Source organism: Echiichthys vipera, assembly GCF_963691815.1.
Source record: "Echiichthys vipera genome assembly, chromosome: 14".
Classification (NCBI taxonomy): Eukaryota; Metazoa; Chordata; class Actinopteri; order Perciformes; family Trachinidae; genus Echiichthys; species Echiichthys vipera.
Window position 1 is genome coordinate 16,981,019 of NC_139839.1, and position 21,563 is coordinate 17,002,581.

The following is a 21,563-nucleotide window of genomic DNA, read 5'->3' on the forward strand; positions in this document are numbered from 1 at the left end:
AAGGGTTTCATGGCAATTGTACAATTCAAACCTCTGGACAATGGTCACTGAACCTCAATGAGAATGTTTGTCCTCCATGTTTGTCCTCATTCCCATATTTTAGCAATATCAATGAATACCAATTGGCCATTAAAGATTTTATGATGTAGAATAATAATAACATTATTTATATTACCCCCCAAACCAATTCTATACCTACTAAATGCCCAAGTATGCTCAAAATGAAAATGTGATTTGGGAAAGATTAAGTAATAATTGGCAGGAGCAGTTTGCCTAATCCACAGATGAAAAACCTATTTTCATGCAGATGACTATACCCAACTTCAGTGGATTATTAAAATCCTCAGTGGTATGTACACAGACATGAATTGAAGTGGACTGCCAAAGTATTTTTTTCTCTATACCACAAGAAGGTGATGCTGTATGTCTATACGTCAGCCTGCATGATATTGCCATTGGCTTGCTCCCTGCTCTGCAATCTGATCTATACTTATTAAAATCCATAAATGCTCCCTGACCTTTGCAGACCTGATGTGATTGAGTTTGACAACCTGAAGAGGTCCAATGCTCACTACAATCTCCAGAATGCTTTCAATGTGGCTGAGAAGGAACTGGGTCTTACCAAGCTGCTGGACCCAGAAGGTGAGTGGGTAGAGCCTCCACAAAAACGGGAAGTATTCCCATACGATCAGACCAAATGGAAACGCAGATTTCATTATCTCATTTCAATGCCACTTAAATGCCTGCGCTGTCCTCTGGTGCTCCGAAATGTACAGATGCATCATTACACATATAATCAGTTTAGGCAACAGGTAATGTTAGATTATGACTTTACGTTGTAGCCTTAGACTATGAATTAACTATGGCTTAGACACCACGTCACATGTCAACTATACTGGCATCACGGTGCATGTCCAAGAATGGTAATGGTTTGGCACCAAGTCCCAGCCACAGCAACCTGCCAAAAACTGCAGTTCTCTGCTCCACTAGGGGCAGGTTTCATAATAGAGCAATTTCTCATTGACCCCCATGTTAAATAGGCCGTTTACACAGCATAATTAAACCTATTTAAGGGCTGGTTAAAAAAAACATTCTAGTCTGTATATTTAGGTCATATCTCCATGACAACACTGAGAGGGGTGAATTTTTTTTGTACCAAGCTAGTTTTTTTTTTATTGGAGGTTAAAGTTTATGAATAATTAGGGGCGCGGCCTCTTGAGTGACTTAGTGATTTATCTCCCTCCCCCCAACGTCACATCAATGCCCCATCAAAGAGGAAATGAGGTGGACTTAAAGTCTGACATGCTGTCTTTTTTTACAGATGTAAATGTTGATCAGCCTGATGAAAAGTCCATCATTACCTATGTGGCGACCTACTACCATTACTTCTCCAAGATGAAAGCCCTGGCAGTGGAGGGCAAACGAATTGGCAAGGTGTGTGTGTGTGTGTGTGTGTGTGTGTGTGTGTGTGTGTGTGTGTGTGTGTGTGTGTGTGTGTGTGTGTGTGTGTGTGTGTGTGTGTGTGTGTGTGTGTGTGTGTGTGTGTGTGTGTGTGTGTGTGTGTGTGTGTGTGTGTGTGTGTGTGTGTGTGTGTGTGTGTGTGTGTGTGTGTGTGTGTGTGTGTGTGTGTGTGTGTGTGTGTGTGTGTGTGTGTGTGTGTGTGTGTGCGTACGTACGTACGTACGTACGTACGTGTGTGTGTCCACCAGTTGCCTTGATTCACAGATCCCTCTCGGTTGCAGGTACTGGACTATGCTATTGAAGCTGACCAGCTAATAGAGAAGTATGAGACCCTCGCCTCAGAGCTGCTGCAGTGGATTGAACAGACCATAGGGACGCTCAATGATCGACAGCTAGCTAACTCACTGAATGGTGTGCAGAACCAGCTCCAGGCTTTTAACTCCTACCGCACTGTGGAGAAACCCCCCAAGTGAGTAACAGAAAGCTGGGTTAATATAACCCAGTGGATGACCCAACACTTGTTATCCATTAGGCTCCAAAGTGTGAAGCGCTATGTTAAATCCGAGGTGGTGTCTGTCCGTCCACAGATTTACAGAGAAAGGAAACTTGGAAGTTCTCCTCTTTACTATCCAGAGCAAGATGAGAGCAAACAATCAGAAAGTCTACATGCCAAGAGAGGGCAAACTCATCTCTGACATAAATAAGGTATGAATTGCTCTGGAAAAAAGCTAGAAATGGTATTTCATCTAGAAAAGTGAAAGCCATGTTTTATAATGTGATTTAATCAATATGTCAAATGAGCAGCCTGTATGCTTTTGGGGAAATTGTTCATGTTGACTACTGTATTTTTACCAAATTGCCCTCAGTGTGTATACTGTATTGGCACCCTGGTTGAAGGATGTTACCAACTCCCTGTGTTTTTATGTGGCAGGCATGGGAGCGACTGGAAAAGGCAGAGCATGAACGAGAGCTGGCACTGCGAAATGAGTTGATCCGCCAGGAGAAGCTGGAGATGCTCGCTGCACGTTTTGACCGCAAAGCAGCTATGCGGGAAACATGGCTGAGTGAGAATCAGAGGCTGGTGTCGCAGGTAGTAGAATTTGAATGAATCAATAAGAGACAGGCTAAAGATTCATTTGTATTTCTTACTTGATTACATTGAATCATTTTAATGTGATACGTTCACTTTCCTTTGTTATTAGGACAACTTTGGAACTGACCTGGGAGCCGTGGAAGCTGCCACCCGTAAACACGAAGCTATTGAGACAGACATTGGGGCATATTGGGAACGTGTGGCTGCTGTGGAGGCTGTCGCCAAAGAGTTGGAAGCGGAGAGGTACCACGATGTGCGGCGTGTTATTGCGCGAAGGGATAATGTGCTACGACTCTGGGAATACCTGAAAGAGCTTCTGGCTGCACGCAGAGAGCGACTGAACTCCCATCGTGACCTACAGAGACTGTTTGAGGAGATGCGCTACATCATGGACTGGATGGCAGAAATGAAGGTACTCAACACAACTCATACTTACACTATGTGATCACATTGGTCTAACTTGTTTTGAACTACTGCTTTGCATTCTTACATTCTGTTGGCTTTTTCTTTAGAATCAACTGATTTGCTAAGCCTCTCAATTAAGTTAATAGTTGTTCGCGTATGGCTTCGGCAGCTTTAGTGTCTGTGTTTATCAGAGGACCATTAACAGCAGTAATTAGCTTTTTACCAGCCTAGCCTGAGCTATGTTGCCATTGGTGGCTTTACTGAGGTTGGCTGAGGTAGACTTCAGTCCTTTTCTCCTTACATGGTTTAATCTGGGTCTTAATGTAGGTGTTAATCAGTAATTGTTTTTAACTTGGAAAATTCGATCAATTGCGTATCTGTTTAGAAAGTAGTGTGTCTGCCTCCCTCTATTCCTCTGAGGGCGTGGCTTCACCAGCCACACACCACCTTTAAACAAATATAGCACTATTTGCTCCTTTTGAGCTTTGACCTTTTGAACGTTAGTATTTGAGCATTTCTCAGTTGAGGTGTTTAATTTGAAGGGGGACAGCTGGAAAGAAGATATGTTGCTTTTGTTTGTCTGTGGATGGAGTTGATTAGGACATTAATCCATTGCTTGTGTAATTTGCAGTTGTAGCTGAAATCACTGTTAATGTCTTGGTGATAATTAGAATGCTTGTATGCAGTTTATTATCTGTTGGGTTTTTTGTGTTTGTAGCACAATGTCCTGTTGTCATTTAATGGTTTTCTGCTCGAATGGCTCAGATAAGAGTATTCTTTGTAAGGCTCTGGCTCCCTGTTTGTTCAGGGTAATGGTCTGAAGCCTTTTAAAATTATGTTGTCAGCTAGTTATTTAAAATATCACCAAGTGCAAGCCATAGCTGATAAAATGGTCATGACTCAAAATATATAAATATCTATGTTGCCCACTCTTCACACATCCAATGTAGATTCCTACCTTGTTTGCTGTTGCAAACATTCTGGAGATCTTTTTATTTTTTTTATTTTTAAGATGAAATAACCCAATACCGGACTGTTCTGTTTCAGAGTCGTCTGCAGTCACAGGACAGTGGCAAACATTTGCATGATGTCTTAGACCTACTACAGAAACACACTCTGGTTGAGGCTGACATTTCAGCTCAGGCAGAGAGGATCAAGGCAGTGCAGGGTGCTGCACAACGCTTCACTTCCTATGAACAGGGTGAGTCTTCAAACAAGCTTTAAGATATTTTCCCAGTACAGATCACGCAGCTTTAGTCTCACCTATTGTGTACAGTATCTAAGTGTCATGTATTCCTGCGCTTTATAATCGCCAGCCTACAAACCGTGTGAGCCAGGACTAGTTAGTGAGAAGGTTGACCTGCTGGGTCAAGCCTATGAGGAGCTTGGTCAGCTTGCTGGGAAACGCAGACTACGCCTTGAGGACTCACATCGCCTGTGGCAGTTTCTGTGGGATGTGGGAGAGGAGGCAGCCTGGATCAGAGAGCAGGAGCAGATCCTGGCCAGTGGAGACTGTGGCCGTGACCTCACTTCTGCCCTTCACCTGCTCAGCAAACATGAGGCCTTCAGGGATGAAATGGCAGCCCGTTATGGCCCCTTAAGTAACAGCATAGCTGCCGGAGAAGCTCTGGTTCAGGAGGGTCACTTTGGAGCCCCAGAGGTCACCGAGAGGATTCAAGACATTCGTGCACAGTGGACACATCTGGAGGAGGTGGGTAATAATCATGAATCTTTGTATTTGTACACTATGAAGATATCCCAAATATTTTGTGTAATTTTCTTGTTCTATCTGCTCTGCAGACAACTAAACTGAGAGAACAGAACCTTAAGGAAGCAGTGGCCCTGCACCAGTTTCAAACAGATGCCAATGACATGGAGGCATGGATCATGGAGACACTTAGACAGGTGTCCAGTCAGGAGGTGGGCCACGATGAGTTCTCTACCCAGACTCTCGCTCGCAAGCAGAGGGAGATAGAGGAGGAGATTCAGAGTCATCGCCCCGGCATCGACTCCCTGCATGAGCAGGTCCAGGCACTGCCACCAGCCTATATACATTTCCCTCAGGTATGTCTGATTTGTTTTTTCATACTTCTTCATTCATGACATGCTTTTTGTAGTACTAAATTATTGTTTATGGATGACTGTAGGTGGATGGTCGCCTTCCTGCTATTGAGCAGAGTTTTGAAGAACTGGAGTCTCTGTCAGCAGCTCGACGCCAGGCTCTGGAAGGTGCCCTGGCCCTCTACCGCATGTTCAGTGAAGCTGGTGCCTGCCAGCTCTGGGTGGAGGAAAAGGAACAGTGGTTAGATGGCATGGAGATCCCGACCAGACTGGAGGACTTAGAGGTGGTGCAGCAGAGGTCAGTCTGGGTGAATTGATAAGAAACGAGATGCTGAATTCTTACCCATTCAAATAAGTACATTTGTGAAATCAAGCACATGATGAAATCCCACAGACAATTATAATTGTGTCAAAAAATAATCAAGATCTAATCCAGATTAGATCAGATTTTTTTGAGAATGAGTGAATTGATGTTGGTCTATTATTTATGCCTGCAGATTTGAGACACTGGAACCTGAGATGAACAACCTAGCCACTCGTGTCACTGATGTGAACCAGGTGGCCGAGCAGCTGCTGGGCTCCGAGAACTGTAACAAAGACCAAATCCACCAGACACGAGACCAACTGCACAACAGGTCAGAGTTAACATATCAGGCGCAGTAAAACCCACAACTTTACACAGAAATATATTTGTACTCAATGCGCACTGTGTTTAGCATTTTTAGCTAAATATTACTTTTGTGTGATCACTAGATGGAAGGAGTTCGAACAACTGGCTGGCCAAAAGAAAGTAGCCCTGGAGTCGGCCCTTAACATCCAGAACTACCACTTGGAGTGTAATGAGATCCAAACTTGGATGAAGGAAAAGACAAAAGTGATTGAGTCCACCCAGAGCCTGGGCAATGACCTGGCTGGAGTGATGGCACTGCAACGCAAACTCACTGGCATGGAGAGGGACCTGGAGGCCATTCAGGTATGGAGTGGTCACATGCTCTGACTTATTGGTGAGGGATGAGAACAGAACGTACTGTGTTATAGAAATGTTAAAATCAGGTAGAATAATAGTAGGATTATTTGGGGCTTCATGTTGAGGTATGTTGTCATCACATCTGCATTAAAATATTTTTCTCATATCCTTTTAGGGCAAACTGGATGACCTTAGAAATGAGGCTGAAAAGTTAGCCATGGAACATCCAGATCAGGCCGGAGAGATCCAAGGACACCTTGCAGAGATTCAAGAGGTGTGGGATGAGTTGAATGACACCATGAAGCGGCGTGAGGAGTCACTGGGTGAAGCCAGCAAGCTTCAGGGCTTCCTTAGGGATCTGGATGACTTCCAGTCCTGGCTGTCTCGCACCCAGACAGCTGTGGCCTCAGAGGACATCCCCACCTCTCTTCCAGAAGCTGAGAGTTTGCTTACCCAGCACGAGAGTATTAAGAATGAGGTGGATAACTATAAGGAGGACTATGAGAAGATGCGGGCGGTCGGTGAGGAGGTGACCCAAGGTCAGACGGATGCCCAGCACATGTTCTTGGCCCAGAGGCTCCAGGCGCTGGACACTGGCTGGCATGAGTTGCGTCGCATGTGGGAGAATCGCCACAGTCTTTTGGCCCAAGCCTTTGACTTCCAGACTTTCTTGAGAGATGCAAAGCAGGCAGAGGCTTTCCTCAACAGCCAGGTTAGGAAAATACACTATGAAATACAAAAATTATTTATCAACACTTACGGGCACAGTCTACAGTCCAGCAGTCAGTGCTAAATATATATATATATGTGTGTGTGTGTGTGTGTGTGTGTGTGTGTGTGTGTGTGTGTGTGTGTGTGTGTGTGTGTGTGTGTGTGTGTGTGTGTGTGTGTGTGTGTGTGTGTGTGTGTGTGTGTGTGTGTGTGTGTGTGTGTGTGTGTGTGTGTGTGTGTGTGTGTGTGTGTGTGTGTGTGTGTGTGTGTGTGTGTGTGTGTGTGTGTGTGTGTGTGTGTGTGTGTGTGTGTGTGTGTGTGTGTGTGTGTGTGTGTGTGTGTGTGTGTGTGTGTGTGTGTGTGTGTGTGTGTGTGTGTGTGTGTGTGTGTGTGTGTGTGCCTGCGATTCTAGATATGCTCCATGATTTAAGTAGATGATAAATGGATTAAATGGTCAATGAGTTATATACAAATGTCATTCAAATTTCTCACTAGACCATCTGCCCTTTTATTGCTCCTTCCATTGACCTCTATATGACTGCTTGATTACATTGCAAAACCATCATATTTATAATCTATACCACAGTACATCTATTTTCATGTTATAAAATCCAGAGATCTACTATGATAGTTCTAAGTCACACAACAATTTAAGTATGAGGAAATTAAAGTTCATTCACATTGAAACAACCCAAGAGTATGGATTCAAAGACAGACGCAACAAAATAAGATTTGTAGCCTGTTTTAGTCTGAATTATTCAGTATATCCCCAGTTTGTTCTTGTTTTAAATGTTTTCACCTCAATTCATCACTGATAGTAAGCACAGGCTTAAAAAAATGATTGGAATTGGATAATTGCACTTGAGAAATGTAACAGAGATAATTTCTTTCCTCTCTGTGTAGGAGTATGTGCTGTCCCACACAGAGATGCCTACCAGTCTTCAGGGAGCAGAGGAGGCCATTAAGAAGCATGAGGATTTCCTCACCACCACAGAGGCCAGTGAGGAGAAGATAACTGGTGTGGTGGAGGCGGGACGGCGCCTCATTAATGACTCTAATGCAAACTCTGAAAAGATCCAGGAAAAAGTTGATTCCATCCAGGAAAGGTTAGAGCAAAGCCCTATTAACATTTTCTTTTGAATTTCATTTTGAAAGAGTGGCTCGTTCAGGTTTCTCCTTAATTTCTCTCCAGGCATCTTAAGAATAAGGAGGCTGCAAATGAATTGCTAGCAAAGCTTAAGGACAACCGTGAACTGCAGCACTTCCTCCAAGATGGACAGGAGGTAAAAATTATTTTTAATATCAAATTAGATATTACTGTAAAGAATAAGTAATTAAAGATGCTTAAGGGAGACATATTTGAAAGTTATTTACAGTAGCATTACATACAAATGAGTTATTGAATCATAAGAAACAAACAATTCAATTTGTTGTAATGATTTGTATTTCTTTATAATATATAATAAAAAATGCTTTTTACATAACGCTACTCTCTTTCTGTAGCTCACATTGTGGATCAATGAGAAGATGCTGACGGCACAGGACATGTCTTATGATGAGGCCAGAAATCTTCACAGCAAGTGGCAGAAACATCAGGCCTTCATGGCAGAGTTGGCCTCCAACAAAGACTGGCTAGACAAAATTGATAAGGTGCGGCCATTTTTATAGTAATTGTTGTCAAATGTAATGTTGTCAAACAGGACTTGAACATCCATCTACCTGTAGATGGGCTTGTTCATGAGTAGGCAGATCGATAAGGCTAGATAGCATTTCATTAATAGCTTTTTGAGGGGACAATCTGCCAGGACTGACATTACCAAAGATAAATTGATATAAATTCAAACTTGTCCTTGTTTCTTGTTTCCAAAAGGAGGGCCAGGCACTGGTGGCTGAGAAGCCGGAGCTAAAACCTGTTGTTCAGCAGACCCTGGAGGACCTACAGCGTCAGTGGGAGGAGCTGGAGGGCACTACCCGCACCAAGGCCCAGTGCTTGTTCGATGCTAACAGGGCAGAGCTCTTTACACAGAGCTGCTCTGCTCTGGATGTCTGGCTGAAAAACCTTGAGGGTCAGCTGCATAATGACGACTATGGCAAAGATTTGACTAGTGTCAACATCCTGCTCCAGAAGCACCAGGTAGACCACTCTCTGCAAGCAAAGCACAATCTATGCCGTCTTTGCTGCTCATTTTACACAAAACATCGAAGATTAACTTGGATTTTAAATGTGCTGAAAAAGCTACAGAATGTATTTTATAAATCCTGAACATGCTGAGCTAAGTGCATGTGGTGGAATTGGCCAAGTCTGTTAAGTTGAGATTGCCAAATGTCAAATCTTCTTGTCTAACATCTTTGTGCTGTCCCTGTATAGATGCTGGAGCACCAGATGGAGGTCAGAGAGAAGGAGGTGCAGTCCCTCCAGTCTCAGGCTCTGGCCCTGTCCCAGGAGGACGCTGGACTTGCTGAAGTAGATGGGCAGCAAAGACGTGTCACTGACAACTTCTCTAACCTTCAGGACCCTCTCAAACTGAGGAGACAGCGACTACTCGCTTCCAAAGAAGCACATCAATTTAACAGAGATCTGGAGGATGAAATTGTGAGTTGGATTACCTGACTGATTGCATAAATCAAATTTAGAGTTTTGAAGTAAGTGTTTCCTATTGTTTCCTGTTTCGCCTGATGTTCATGTTTTATTCATCCGTCTGTTATCCTATTATCCATTCTCTCAGCTGTGGGTGAAAGAGAGGATGCCCCTGGCAGACTCCACAGACCATGGAAAAGACCTGCCCACCGTACAGCTGCTAATTAAGAAAAACCAGGTACTGTCATCAATATATATTTTTAATTTTTAAAAAACAATTCACTTTGTTTTAAGAGTGTTAATGCGGGCTAGTTGAAAAGGAAGATAAAGGTGACTTACACTCATTGGCATCTCTAAATTATTCATAAATACCTTCATTAAGTGTACACCAAAGCCAAATGTGTGGCGCAGAAAACCGACCTTCTCCCTTTCTGAATCAGACATTGCAGAAGGAGATCCAGGGCCACCAGCCTCGCATCGACGACATCCATAGACGAGGCCAGACTCAGAGCCAGGTAGATGGTGAGAGACAGTCTGTCCTAGAGGAGCGCCTTGTTGAACTGCGGGACCTCTGGGACCAGCTAATAGCTGAGACAGACAAGCGGCATGCCCGTCTAATAGAGGCCAACCGCGCCCAGCAGTTCTATGCTGATGCAGCAGAGGCAGAGGCCTGGATGGGAGAACAAGAGCTGCACATGATGTCAGAGGAAAAAGCCAAGGTAAGTCAAGTCAAAATAAGATATAGAATTGCTTAGTGCCGCTTTTCCACAATCTTCTGTCTCGAGAAAATGTCATAATTTCCCATTCCTCTCCCAGGATGAGCAAAGCGCACTAGTGATGGTCAAAAAGCACCAGACCCTGGAACAGGCACTTGAAGACTATGCACAAACCATTCACCAACTAGCTAACAGCAGCCGCCTCATGGTCACCAGTGAGCACCCAGAGAGGTGAGAGCACAGATTGATCTTAATATTGAAGTGTCAACTGTGACACAAGCCATCTTGCGTCACAATTGTACCCGAAGATCACAGACAACTGCTGATCTGTCTTTTTTTATTTCCACAGTGAGAGAATCACCTTACGGCAAGCCCAAGTTGACAAACTGTATGCAGGGTTGAAAGACCTTGCTGAGGAACGTCGTGGGCGGCTTCAGGAGCGACTGCGGCTGACCCAGCTGAAGCGGGAGGTGGATGACCTGGAACAGTGGATTGCTGAGAGGGAGGTTGTTGCTGGCTCCCATGAACTAGGACAGGACTATGAACATGTCACAGTGAGTGTTTTTTTCTGTCACGTACTTTGGAGACACCGAAGCTCAGGGAAATTTAGCTGAATTAATTATGTTTCTCACTTTTGCCCGGATTTTTTTCCAACAGATGCTGAGGGACAAATTCCGAGAGTTTGCTCGCGACACCAGCACCATCGGCCAAGAGCGTGTAGATGGTGTAAATGGGCTGGCAGATGACCTGATTGAGTCGGGTCATCCTGAGAACGCCAGCGTGGCTGAGTGGAAGGACGGGTTAAACGAGGCTTGGGCCGATCTGCTGGAGCTGATCGACACACGCACACAAATGTTAGCAGCCTCCTATGAGTTGCACCGCTTCCATCAGGATGCCATGGAGGTGCTTGGGCGTGTTAAGGAAAAAAGGGAAGGGCTACCTTCGGACCTTGGCCGTGACCTGAACACCGTTCAGCACCTGCACAGACAGCACAACACTTTCGAAAATGACATCCAGGCCCTCAGTGGACAGGTCAGCTATATGTTAATAAAGACACCTTGTGAGATTCCAAGAAAGCCATTTATATAGAAAACTGAATGTTGCCTCTTCCTCTTTGACCTCGTAGGTGAGCCAGGTGCAAGATGATGCAGCACGGCTGCAGAAGGCTTATGCTGGGGAGAAAGCTGATGACATCAACAAGAGTGAACATGCTGTGAGTTCTGCGTGGGAGGGCCTGCTTGAGGCTGGTCAGGCCCGCAGGCTCCTCCTGCTGGACACCGTGGAGAAGTTCCGCTTCTTCAACATGGTGCGAGACCTCATGCTCTGGATGGACGGAGTCAACCTGCAGATAGACGCACATGACAGCCCCAGGTGAATGTCATTTTGTGCTTAATTTTCCAGTTACTATATTATATGCTGTTATAATCCGTGTGACAAGTATATTTAAATTTCACCTCATTCTCCTCTCTGTTGTGCTAGGGATGTGTCTTCTGCAGGGCTGGTCATTGCCAATCATCAGGACATCAAATCAGAGATTGAGACCAGGGCAGACAGCTTTACTGCCTGTATTGAGATGGGAAATACTCTGATCAACAATAATCACTATGCAGCTGATGAGGTATTGGGCAGTGGTTCACTTTCACTGTTCTGTGCAGTCACATGTGTCGTCTTGTTGCTAAATGTTTCTTGATTCACAGATCCGGGAGAAACTGGTTCAACTCCAGGAAAAGAGAGAGAAGATCAACAAAAGGTGGCAAGACAAGATGGACCATCTACAAATTGGTATGCAAGCTTAACATGTAGTAGTCTGTAAAAGGGTACATTGCCAAGAGAAATGTGAGGGATACTTTGGTGTGGTTGATACAGGATGAAGGCAGCCCTTAAATCTAGACCGGTATGTCCAGTTTAAAGGTTATCATGGCAGCCATCCTGTCAAGACTTGGTAAATGGCACAATGCTACAAGGTACACACTGCACAGTAAGGCATGTTTGAAAAAGTAGAACCAGGATGTGTGGGCAACCTTCCCTGCACCAACGCAGTAGTCTTACTGAAATCAGTGAAGCCTGTGTTTTTTGCCAGGGAGATATTTTTGGGTTGAGGGGCCCCTAATTTGTACCTGACTCACTACCAATAGTGCATTAATTTTTTTCTCTATCCCTCTCTCTTTTTGTTTTTTTTTCTCTCCATCGTCTGCTCACTTCTCTGCATCTCAGTGCTGGAGGTGTTGCAGTTTGGACGCGACGCCTATGTGGCAGAGTCTTGGTTGGCAGGGCAGGAACCTCTGGTGCGGGCAGCAGAGCTGGGCACAAATGTGGATGAGGTAGAGAGCTTAATTAAGCGTCACGAGGCCTTTGAGAAACTTGCTGCAGCCTGGGAAGACCGCTTTGTTCTGCTGGAGAAACTCACTACAGTAAGTAAAGAGAGGACTTATGTGTTTGAGACTTATGTCCGTCACTCATCTATGATCTGTAGGCATCGGTTTTCCCTAACTCATGGAATGTTTAGTTTACACTACTGACTCTCCAATTTTCAGCTTGAGGAGTGTGAGATCCAGAGGAGGCGAGAGGAAGAAGAGAGAGCACGACGACCCCCTACACCACCGCCTGCAGAAGTGGCACAATCTGAGACAGAAAGTCATGCACATGATTCTGCAGCCAGGTAAACCGAAGAGGAATTCTGGTAGAGGAGAATGTTGTTGGTATTTAGTAGATACTTTTTTTTCTTTTGTAATTAACATGCTTTCTCTCTCTCTCTCTCAAATACAGGACCAGTCTGGACCAGACCACACTCAATCAGTCGGTGTCAGTGAATGGAGTTCACAGCGACAATGACACATCCCAGGTGAGTGCTTTGTAGATCCAAATGCTTTGAGTGTTACAGTTTCCGCTCTGTGGTACAACAGAGTCGTTTTTACAAGGTTTCCAGTGTGATGGTTTACCTTAGGTCTCTGGCATGTAGTGTTGTGTAATGTCTTCTATGTTCCATGCCCGCATCTTGTACATTATGGCATGGATTTGTAAGAATTCCATTCACTCCTTCACTCAGCATGTAGTAAAAGGTTTATTTGAAAAAGATAACTGCATAACAATACTGGCAATTTGTATTATATTATTATAATATTGTAAGTATAATATTACATTACTAACAAAAACATGGCAGCACTTTGTTGCAAATCATGAATTTAATGAAAATGTACGAGTTGTAAAAGCAGCCCAAACCTGTGAGTGTTTCATACATATATGGTGTAACTGTATGTCAGTGTGTGTCTGTTCTACTCCAATCAACAGTGTTGTTTCTGTACATATTCCCTTGTCATATAATTACATTAATTGCTATTTTCCAATTGAAAGAAACCTCTTTACTTTTTTACCAGAATGGCCATGAGGTCTAAGGCATTTTCATCTAATAGATGAAATGTTAATTCAAGCAAAAAAACCTAGAAACAATATGTATGGAGCAATATTTTATAATGGGGATAAAACAGCAAAGTTTTTTGCTGATAGGTAATGTTGATGATACTTGACAAATACGTTTGTAGAGTGGAAGAATCAGTGCCACCCGGGGTGTGCAGAGGAAGAAACTCACCCACCACCTCAGGAACCCTGATTCAATTGGGCAGGGCACCTGTGAGGAGGGGGTGGGACCTGGGTAGGATACAGTGAACTTCTATGCATGTTACACAATCCTAGTTAAAGTTTTCCCTGGTAGATGAAAATTAGCACCTTGTGGAAAGCAGAAGTAAACTTCTGTTCAAGAAAATTGAGCTATTTCTGTAATGATCTTCATTGATTCTATGGTCAATCCACACAGTTGTTGACGACATTTATTAGAAGCCAATCATATCGGTGATATGTCAGAAACTGGGTTACACTTCTAGAACAATTTTCAAACTTTTTTAAGTTTCTGCTACAAACAAAAACGCCTTAACAGTTTCTTTATTGCGTTTTTATCAGCAGTCATTATCGCTATCGTTGTCAGTGGGAAAGAAATCAGAGCCTAAACGTGTGTGTAAGCCAAAGCAGCCGGAGCGTGTGAGTACCAAGCCGTGGTCAGCTTTGTAGCTTCCCCTCGCCTCCGTCACAGCCTCCGCTCAGCTCCTGGTCAACTGCAGTGCCTCTTTTGTTCTGTTGAGAAGCCATCGCTCTCTGTCACAGATGCAAACCATTGCTTTATTTATTCATGTTTCATCAACGAGTCCCATCGCTGTTTAAAGGCATGAAGCAGATCCATGACAACAGATGGTTCTCATGGATCACTCTGCTGTTGTATATGTGCTCATATTGACCAGGACAGGAGTGACTGCAAATGTGAAGTCCGGAGTTGTAAATGTGGTGATAATTGTAGCTGTTCAAAGCTGATTTATATGTAGCTTGTTTTAGTCTGTCCCTGTATGTGTACGCTCCCTGCAATGAGTGTCAAAGTAATTTTATTTTTTTTAAAAAGGCTTATTGAGGAAAATACAAATTTAGTACATGTACTTTAGAAGGAATCCTATTGTCTCCTATTTTTGATTTGAGTCATATAGTATATACAAAGTAAAATAACTTTTTAGAGTTGAGCTGAAATTGAATGTTTCATGTACTCTATGTTTTTGTCTGTGTTTGTTTTGCAAAGTAGAATTGTCATTTACCAAATTACAGTTTCTAAATAGATTACTGGGCCTTGACTGAAGAGGCAAATATTATCTTAAGAATAGTAATATATCCATTTTTAAATCTATGCTATCCTATCAGTTCATATTAGATATCAGTTTCCTTCATTATAATTATCTTTTAACATTTTTTGACTATGTTCAATGAACTGTAGCATGCCTGTGTAGTTATTTAAATTGTATATCTTACCCACATGTGTGGCTGTAATTGTCCTGTTTAATATCAGTGCACTGTGTCATTATGTGGACCCACACTATGCTGTTATCTCAGATAATCATACAGTACTGTCAAAGCAAGCGTCATCATGGCTTTTCATCTATGGCTGTGAATGGCTGCTTTGCTGCTCACTGCTTCCATCCTGTAGGGTTATCTACCTCCTCACCACCATTCATTTTCTGGTTTGCACAACAGGGCTCAGAGTCTGAGTCAGTGAACGGACCGGGTAGGGACAGCGGGCTAGCATCGTCTCGCCTTGAGCCTTCTGCTACATTACCGAGCAGGGGTGGAGCAGAATCTGAGCCAGATACCATGGAGGGGATGCTCTGTCGAAAACAGGAGATGGAATCCCACAGCAGAAAGGCAGCTACCAGGTGAGCGTTGTTTAGGGGGAATAGGTGCATTAAAATAGACATTGGAGAGGCCAGACAATGAAGACTTGATTTCAGAATAGAGGTATTGTAAAAATCAATTTCACAATAACTAAGCTGGTTGGGTCTCAATCTGTGATAACATGTTTTAACTGCCTGCCTGTTGGATCTGCTGTAGAACTCTGGCTCATGTCTCTTTCCACCTTATTCGGTCTGATTGTTTGATCTGTTTTATCTTTTAAAGATGTGTTACTACCAGTTTGTTAAAGGCACATTGTGTCAAATGGCCTAATCCCATTTCTTTGTGCCTGTAGGTCCTGGCAGAACGTGTACTGTGTCCTTAGAAAAGGAAGTCTCGGTTTCTATAAAGATGGCAAGAGCGCTAGCAATGGTATTCCATACCACGGAGAGGTACCAATCAGCCTCGGAGAGGCTGTGTGTGAGGTAGCCCACGACTATAAGAAGAGGAAATTTGTATTCAAGCTCAGGTGAGAATAGACTTAACAACTACGGTAAAAGCATCAGAACAAGGAATCCTACACTACGACTTTCACCTTGTTAGATTTTATGGATAAAATGAGAGGCTGTGATGAAATACCAAAAAGATGAAGAAATAGTGAGATGTATTGGACTTCTAGCTTCTATCTGACTAATGGTTTACCTCTTCAACGCTGTGTCTGCAGGCTAGGAGATGGAAAAGAGTACCTGTTCCAAGCAAAGGATGAGGTGAGATGGATAAAAGAGAATAACTCTACTAAAATAAACAATTAAATTCAAATTATGTTTATTGTTAAAAACACTTGCTGGTTTATTGTGACTGCTTAATGATGGTGAGGTAGAGATAATAAAGGTTGTTTTTTTTAAAGGCGGAGATGAGCTCCTGGATCCGCTCCATCGTCAGCTCCATTCCAACAGGGTCAGGAGACTCGCCCGTAGGTCCGCGGGCCATCAGTCGTGCCATGACAATGCCTCCCATCTCCCCCAGCTCAGGTGAAGCCGGAGGTGTTACCATGCGCAACAAAGATGGAAAAGAGAAGGATCGGGAGAAGAGGTTCAGCTTCTTTGGCAAGAAAAAATAGAACGTTTAAAATCGACAGAAACTACATTTGTCAAAATTTCAACAAACTGAAGCAGAAAGCAAAGTAGAAACAGGTCACACAAACACACTGCTCTCTGTGCAGGCCCCAAGGAATCTGTCGACAGCTACTGTATCGTGGCTTACAGGAAACTTTGTTTCTTTTCTTTCTCTCTGATTTCTTTCCCTCGCCAGTTTTATCTGTCATTTACTTTCTCGTTCAATTCATATGTCACATTTAACAGGCAGTTTCAGCCAACCAGCTGAGCGTATTAGTCTCAGTCAGTAACAGGTGTGGTTGGCATTAGCAGGGATTCAGGCCCAGTTCAGTTCCAATCCACATAAACGGCTCTTCCTCCAAATGAATATTTTCTCTTCAGTGAGTCTTGACTGAGCTGAGCCGTTCTGATGCCGTGTCAATAATCAAACAATGGATGGTGGCTTTCCACTGTGGTGCACACTGGTTTTATCTCCCCGCTTTGAAGCATTCTCTCTTTGGGATGGATCACATCGGTCTCTTTTTCTGTTCTTGGTATTGATGTTATTAACTTGAACAATATTATTATTATTATTATTATTATTATTTATCTTTTGCTATTGCTGGTTTGAGAAAACAAACTAATTAATTTGCCAGTAGATAATCTTGATTTATGTTGTGGAGAGAAACAAATTTGGTTAAACTAGTGGAGAATGTTGGGCTTGCCCCTGTATGTATTATTTTGTTTTTTTTAGGAATGACAGTTGATGAGGTGTTTTGAGATGAAAATAAAGCTCATTGAATTTTTAGCAGTGTGCAGTAAGTGATCACAAGTTTCACTGGGAAAATTATATATATATTTAATAAGTGGTTTTATTTTTTATTTTGTCTCTAATTTTGCCTGTATCTGATTATTTCTTTTGAGTGGTCTTTTCTGCTTGATTTTCAACTTTCCTTTTTTCTGTACAAAGCAGAGAAGATTAGTTTTCTAGTGTGTGTGTGTGTATGTATGTGTGTATGTGTGTGTGTGCGCTTGTGTGTGTGTGTGCGCGAGTTGTGGTGCTGTGGATTTTGCACGTTTATGTTATTCCTGATCAAACGTGGCCAGACTAATGCTGCTTTTCGGTCCACAAACAGACGAAAACCAGACCCAAACACAAAATGATATTCCTGTAATGATTTCATCAAATTAGCTTTTCTTTGCTCCTGGTTTTTATTATATGTAAACTGAAATTACCAATGAAGTTCCTCCAGACAGTTTCATTATCTCCGTTTTATTCTTCTAATATCTATTTCCGTTCTCTCTGTTTACTGGTGTGAAGGCATGGGGGGCAGTTTGTAGATAAAAGCCGAAGCACATTTTCTGTGGCAGCCCACAGGACAGATGGACAGCTGACAGGTCTCATTAGGTGAAGTGAGGGGTGTGGAAGTGATGTTGGACAGGCAGTGAAGAATGCACTTCATGTGCTACCTGACAGAGAGAGGTGTACTGAGCCTTACTTGAACCCACTACAGATACACTGAACCCTTTTTACAAACCCACCCTCCATTCAAACAGTCTTAAAGGAAGCTTTCGTAGTACGAAGATAAGAATGTTAAACATGTGCCCTGTGGCAATGATCTAATGTATGTCAGTGAATTAAATATGCAGGTACAATATGAATTACAGTAACCATTGGAAAGCTCTGCTCACTAGCGGTGGCAGAGGGGAAAGTCTCTTAGATGAGTTATGTGCTCTTGCATATGTGGCATGACTTCATGTAGGTTTATACTTGTATGTGTCTCATCATTGCCATCTATCCTCTTCTGTGTTGATGTACTCTGAAAACATGAGGTCATATTCAGGGTTGCAGAGCAACTAATCGTATGTAATTGACATTTTCAGTAATCCAAAACAAGATGAAGGCAATCCAATCTAGTTAATGTAAAAAAAAAAGTATAGATTAGTTTCCTCAAATACGGTACATGTGTGAAATGATAAGGGCATTTACAGTTTATTGTGAGACTGTAGGCAGTAGTGTTATTTGATATACATTGGTTGTTAACTGTTATAACTTTTAATTTGCCTTTTCTAACTGCCAAAATGCAACATGAAGTTACTGGATAACAATTCTGAATTTAAGAGTGTCATGGATTATTTTAAGTAGGTTGAAAGTTATCAAATATTTGTAATTTATTACATCTTGGAAGTAACTCTTTAAAGCTGGTAATTGCCTGGATGTGTAAACCAGGCTTGGAGGGCCGATGTCATCCACTGGGATGTCACACCAAGCTGTTGTGACAACACAAACAGCTGCAGTTTAAACAAGTTGGCCTTATTTTCCAGTCCTAAATGAATGTGGCACCAGTGATCTATCGCTCAAATTAAGGACCCTCCAAGCCAGAGAAGAGATCCACATCCACTTTGAGACTATTGAACAGTTGATAGCACCTGGTCCAAAACGTATTCAAAATGACTGCCTTGTCTCTGGAGTGGGATTTTGTATTTTGGGTGTGTGACGCAGCTCCTAGTTTAAGAAGCCTAAGCTACGATCTGGGAACCAAGTCAATAAGGTCATTGCATACATAAGTGAGCCAACGCAGTGAGCGTACATTGTGCACAATAACGAATGGAGGAGGCATTCTCCCCCGGTGGATGAGCTGTTTTTAGTGACTTATTGCTACCTTTTCTCTGCTCTGGACATCGGACACAGCACCCAGTTGATGTTAGGGACGTCAAGTTTAAAGGTCACACAGTGTATTTTCTTATCAGCTCATTTGAATGTGAATGATTCAAATTAGTTTGGCCAAATTGGTCATGTGAAGCAAAAATATTTCTCATACTTGACATACTGTACACAAGCTCTCTCTCTTTCACACACGCTCACACATAAACGATGTACTGTATATTTAATGCAGAATGACCCTGGCAATCCAGTTTTGTGGAAATGTCCTCAGCTGGCTGTGATTCGATGTTGCATATGGCATCCTTTTAAAAAAATAAATAGCTTTGTGCTAATGGTGAGCTTTGACCAGAACATGGGAAGTAATGTATCATTGATGTCAAGGAGATGTGTTTTTGGTTATGAGAGTACTGGTACGAGTGCTTAATGAAGAAAACAACATCTTTTACTTGTTAAGTATTAGATATGGGTGAAAACAAGCTGGTGACAATTTGAGCTTCCTTTTTTTAGAAGAAGGCAGGATACTTGCTGTCCAGTGGGAGCTTGTATTTCTTTCATCCAGTGGTCTGTCTTGCAGCATTTGATAAGCCTGTCCTCCTACCTTCATTTCTCATTACTTTTGACGAATGTCTGTTCCTTCCTCTGTAATTCAGAGTTGTTAATACCACTACTATTATTAATTGCTATTATTATCATTATTGCTACTGTTGTTACTATTACTACTACTGTTACTAATGCAACTTATTGCGAAAAGTATAACTGCTGTCCATTTCAGGTACGTGTCTGTAATACCAGACCCTTCCACACGATGTCAGTGTGCTGTGGAGCATTTTCATTACAAATCAAAAATAATGTTTGTTGACTTGTGTATCTACATCTAATATTAGGAATAATAAAAAATGGTTTAATCAAAATCATGATATTGTTTTGGTTTATTATGATTAAAAACAAAATAAAGGCTACGCAGGTGCACAAGAGAGAACAAGGTGGGTGGGTCCTTGAATTATAGTTGCTCGACAAATAAAATTATGATTTTTTACATCCATGTGGTCAAGTGTATTATCAGCATTTTACATTTTGTCTGTGGTGCCCATGGGTGGACATGAGGCATACCTTACTGAAATTATGCTGAAGTATTAATTATGTTCTTCCATAAAATTGGGGAACTCATGAAGGCCAAATTAAAGTAAGAACGGTTAGAGATATCCTCCATCAGATTTGCACGCAGGCCGAAAGTGTCACTGCGTCAGACCCCTGCCTCCTAAACAGTCTCTTTCGTTTAAACTCCACATCATCAGTTTGTTTTTATTACCAAATAACTGAATGATGAAATCATCAGTGATATATTTTTATACTTTGGAAAAAGCTTTCCAAAACTAGTTTCTCCACATGAAAAGCCACACCAATGACATCATGTTTGGCTTACTGATCATCACAACAATGTACCATTCAGCATGCTATTTATACCGTAGATTCAGTGACTAGTGAATGAGTTATTTGTCCTTCCTTTATATAGCGTTACTCATGAAAACAATACAACAGTCAGTAAACACACTAAATGAACTGTCAAGGGTTTCATTTAACTTCTCTTTCTGTGTGATTAGTCAACCATCAGTACATCTGCTGTAATTTGAAAATAAAATGGGGAAAAAAAATAAAATTATTCTGTTCTGTGCTCACATTTTATTTACATAAGCCTTCGTGAAATACAGTTCTTCTTCCAGTACGGGTGTAGAGGATGAAGGTAGCTGCTTTAGTGCTGTCATTAGGAATGAATGACGGATGCAAAACAGCAGCAAATGAGGTCAAAGATGGTGGAATAAGGGCTGACATAAAGTAGAGTTATGATGAGTTCCCTCACAGCGGTTGTGATCTCTGTACCGGAGGTTGAGAAATGAAAGAAGACATTGGTGGTCAAAGACCTCAGAATATAATGAGCCAGCACGATAACATAATCTGAGAGTTGATTTTGAGAAAGGGGCGTAGGGGGAACTGAGAGAACTTCTCCTCCACATATTTGAACCAGTTAAACTTGGCCTGTGCCGTTTCTTAGACTTAAATAAAAGCCAAGAGACAAGGAGATGAGAGAAGTCACATTATAAATGTATTTAGAAGTGCATAACAAACAACTGAAGCTGTGAAACCAGTTCATTTCAAATGTTCTCATTTCTATTTGATGCAGTTTTTTCAGTGAAGGGGTCCTTTGACTAAAAAACGACGAAGACCCCTGCATTAAAAGCATGTAAACATGTTCATGTTTATTATTATTATTATTATTATTAAAGATAAAGACAAGCGCGACTTGTTGCTGTTCATGGAGGAATTGTTGGGACTCTGTAAATTATGAATGAGTCATAGAGTGTGGTCTTTACCTACTCTATGTGTAGTGTCTTGATATAACTTTTTTTTTAAAAGCTTATCTTTTGGCAGTTTTTCAAGCCTTTATTATATTTGACAGACAGGAAATGGGGTGAGAGAGAGAGAGGGGGACATGCAGCAAAGGGCCGCAGGTCAGAGTCAAACCTGTGGCTGCTGCCTCAAGGACCTTCGGCAACTTTACATGGGGTGACTGCTCTAACCACTCAGCCACTGGCCACCCCTTGAAATGACTTTTGT

The 21,563-nt window shown here is 42.3% G+C and overlaps 1 protein-coding gene across 1 annotated transcript in view; it reads left to right on the forward strand.

The window, feature by feature from the left end:
• Nucleotides 1-19,832, forward strand: part of sptbn2 (spectrin, beta, non-erythrocytic 2) — a 34,183-nt gene extending 14,351 nt beyond the window's left edge. Inside the window, exons 6-38 of the mRNA XM_083926642.1 lie at nucleotides 527-642; nucleotides 1,322-1,434; nucleotides 1,743-1,930; nucleotides 2,049-2,166; nucleotides 2,393-2,551; nucleotides 2,664-2,966; nucleotides 4,007-4,160; nucleotides 4,276-4,670; nucleotides 4,760-5,023; nucleotides 5,107-5,318; nucleotides 5,518-5,655; nucleotides 5,774-5,993; nucleotides 6,163-6,699; nucleotides 7,602-7,804; nucleotides 7,891-7,981; nucleotides 8,202-8,348; nucleotides 8,569-8,832; nucleotides 9,067-9,291; nucleotides 9,425-9,514; nucleotides 9,717-9,995; nucleotides 10,093-10,223; nucleotides 10,342-10,546; nucleotides 10,650-11,024; nucleotides 11,119-11,363; nucleotides 11,472-11,610; nucleotides 11,690-11,774; nucleotides 12,207-12,403; nucleotides 12,527-12,651; nucleotides 12,759-12,834; nucleotides 15,057-15,235; nucleotides 15,547-15,720; nucleotides 15,916-15,958; nucleotides 16,099-19,832. Coding sequence (XP_083782768.1) covers nucleotides 527-642; nucleotides 1,322-1,434; nucleotides 1,743-1,930; nucleotides 2,049-2,166; nucleotides 2,393-2,551; nucleotides 2,664-2,966; nucleotides 4,007-4,160; nucleotides 4,276-4,670; nucleotides 4,760-5,023; nucleotides 5,107-5,318; nucleotides 5,518-5,655; nucleotides 5,774-5,993; nucleotides 6,163-6,699; nucleotides 7,602-7,804; nucleotides 7,891-7,981; nucleotides 8,202-8,348; nucleotides 8,569-8,832; nucleotides 9,067-9,291; nucleotides 9,425-9,514; nucleotides 9,717-9,995; nucleotides 10,093-10,223; nucleotides 10,342-10,546; nucleotides 10,650-11,024; nucleotides 11,119-11,363; nucleotides 11,472-11,610; nucleotides 11,690-11,774; nucleotides 12,207-12,403; nucleotides 12,527-12,651; nucleotides 12,759-12,834; nucleotides 15,057-15,235; nucleotides 15,547-15,720; nucleotides 15,916-15,958; nucleotides 16,099-16,311 — 6,403 coding nt within the window. The 3' untranslated portion in view covers nucleotides 16,312-19,832. The remainder of the gene's footprint in view (nucleotides 1-526; nucleotides 643-1,321; nucleotides 1,435-1,742; nucleotides 1,931-2,048; nucleotides 2,167-2,392; nucleotides 2,552-2,663; nucleotides 2,967-4,006; nucleotides 4,161-4,275; nucleotides 4,671-4,759; nucleotides 5,024-5,106; nucleotides 5,319-5,517; nucleotides 5,656-5,773; nucleotides 5,994-6,162; nucleotides 6,700-7,601; nucleotides 7,805-7,890; nucleotides 7,982-8,201; nucleotides 8,349-8,568; nucleotides 8,833-9,066; nucleotides 9,292-9,424; nucleotides 9,515-9,716; nucleotides 9,996-10,092; nucleotides 10,224-10,341; nucleotides 10,547-10,649; nucleotides 11,025-11,118; nucleotides 11,364-11,471; nucleotides 11,611-11,689; nucleotides 11,775-12,206; nucleotides 12,404-12,526; nucleotides 12,652-12,758; nucleotides 12,835-15,056; nucleotides 15,236-15,546; nucleotides 15,721-15,915; nucleotides 15,959-16,098) is intronic.
• Nucleotides 19,833-21,563: the final 1,731 nt, after the last annotated feature.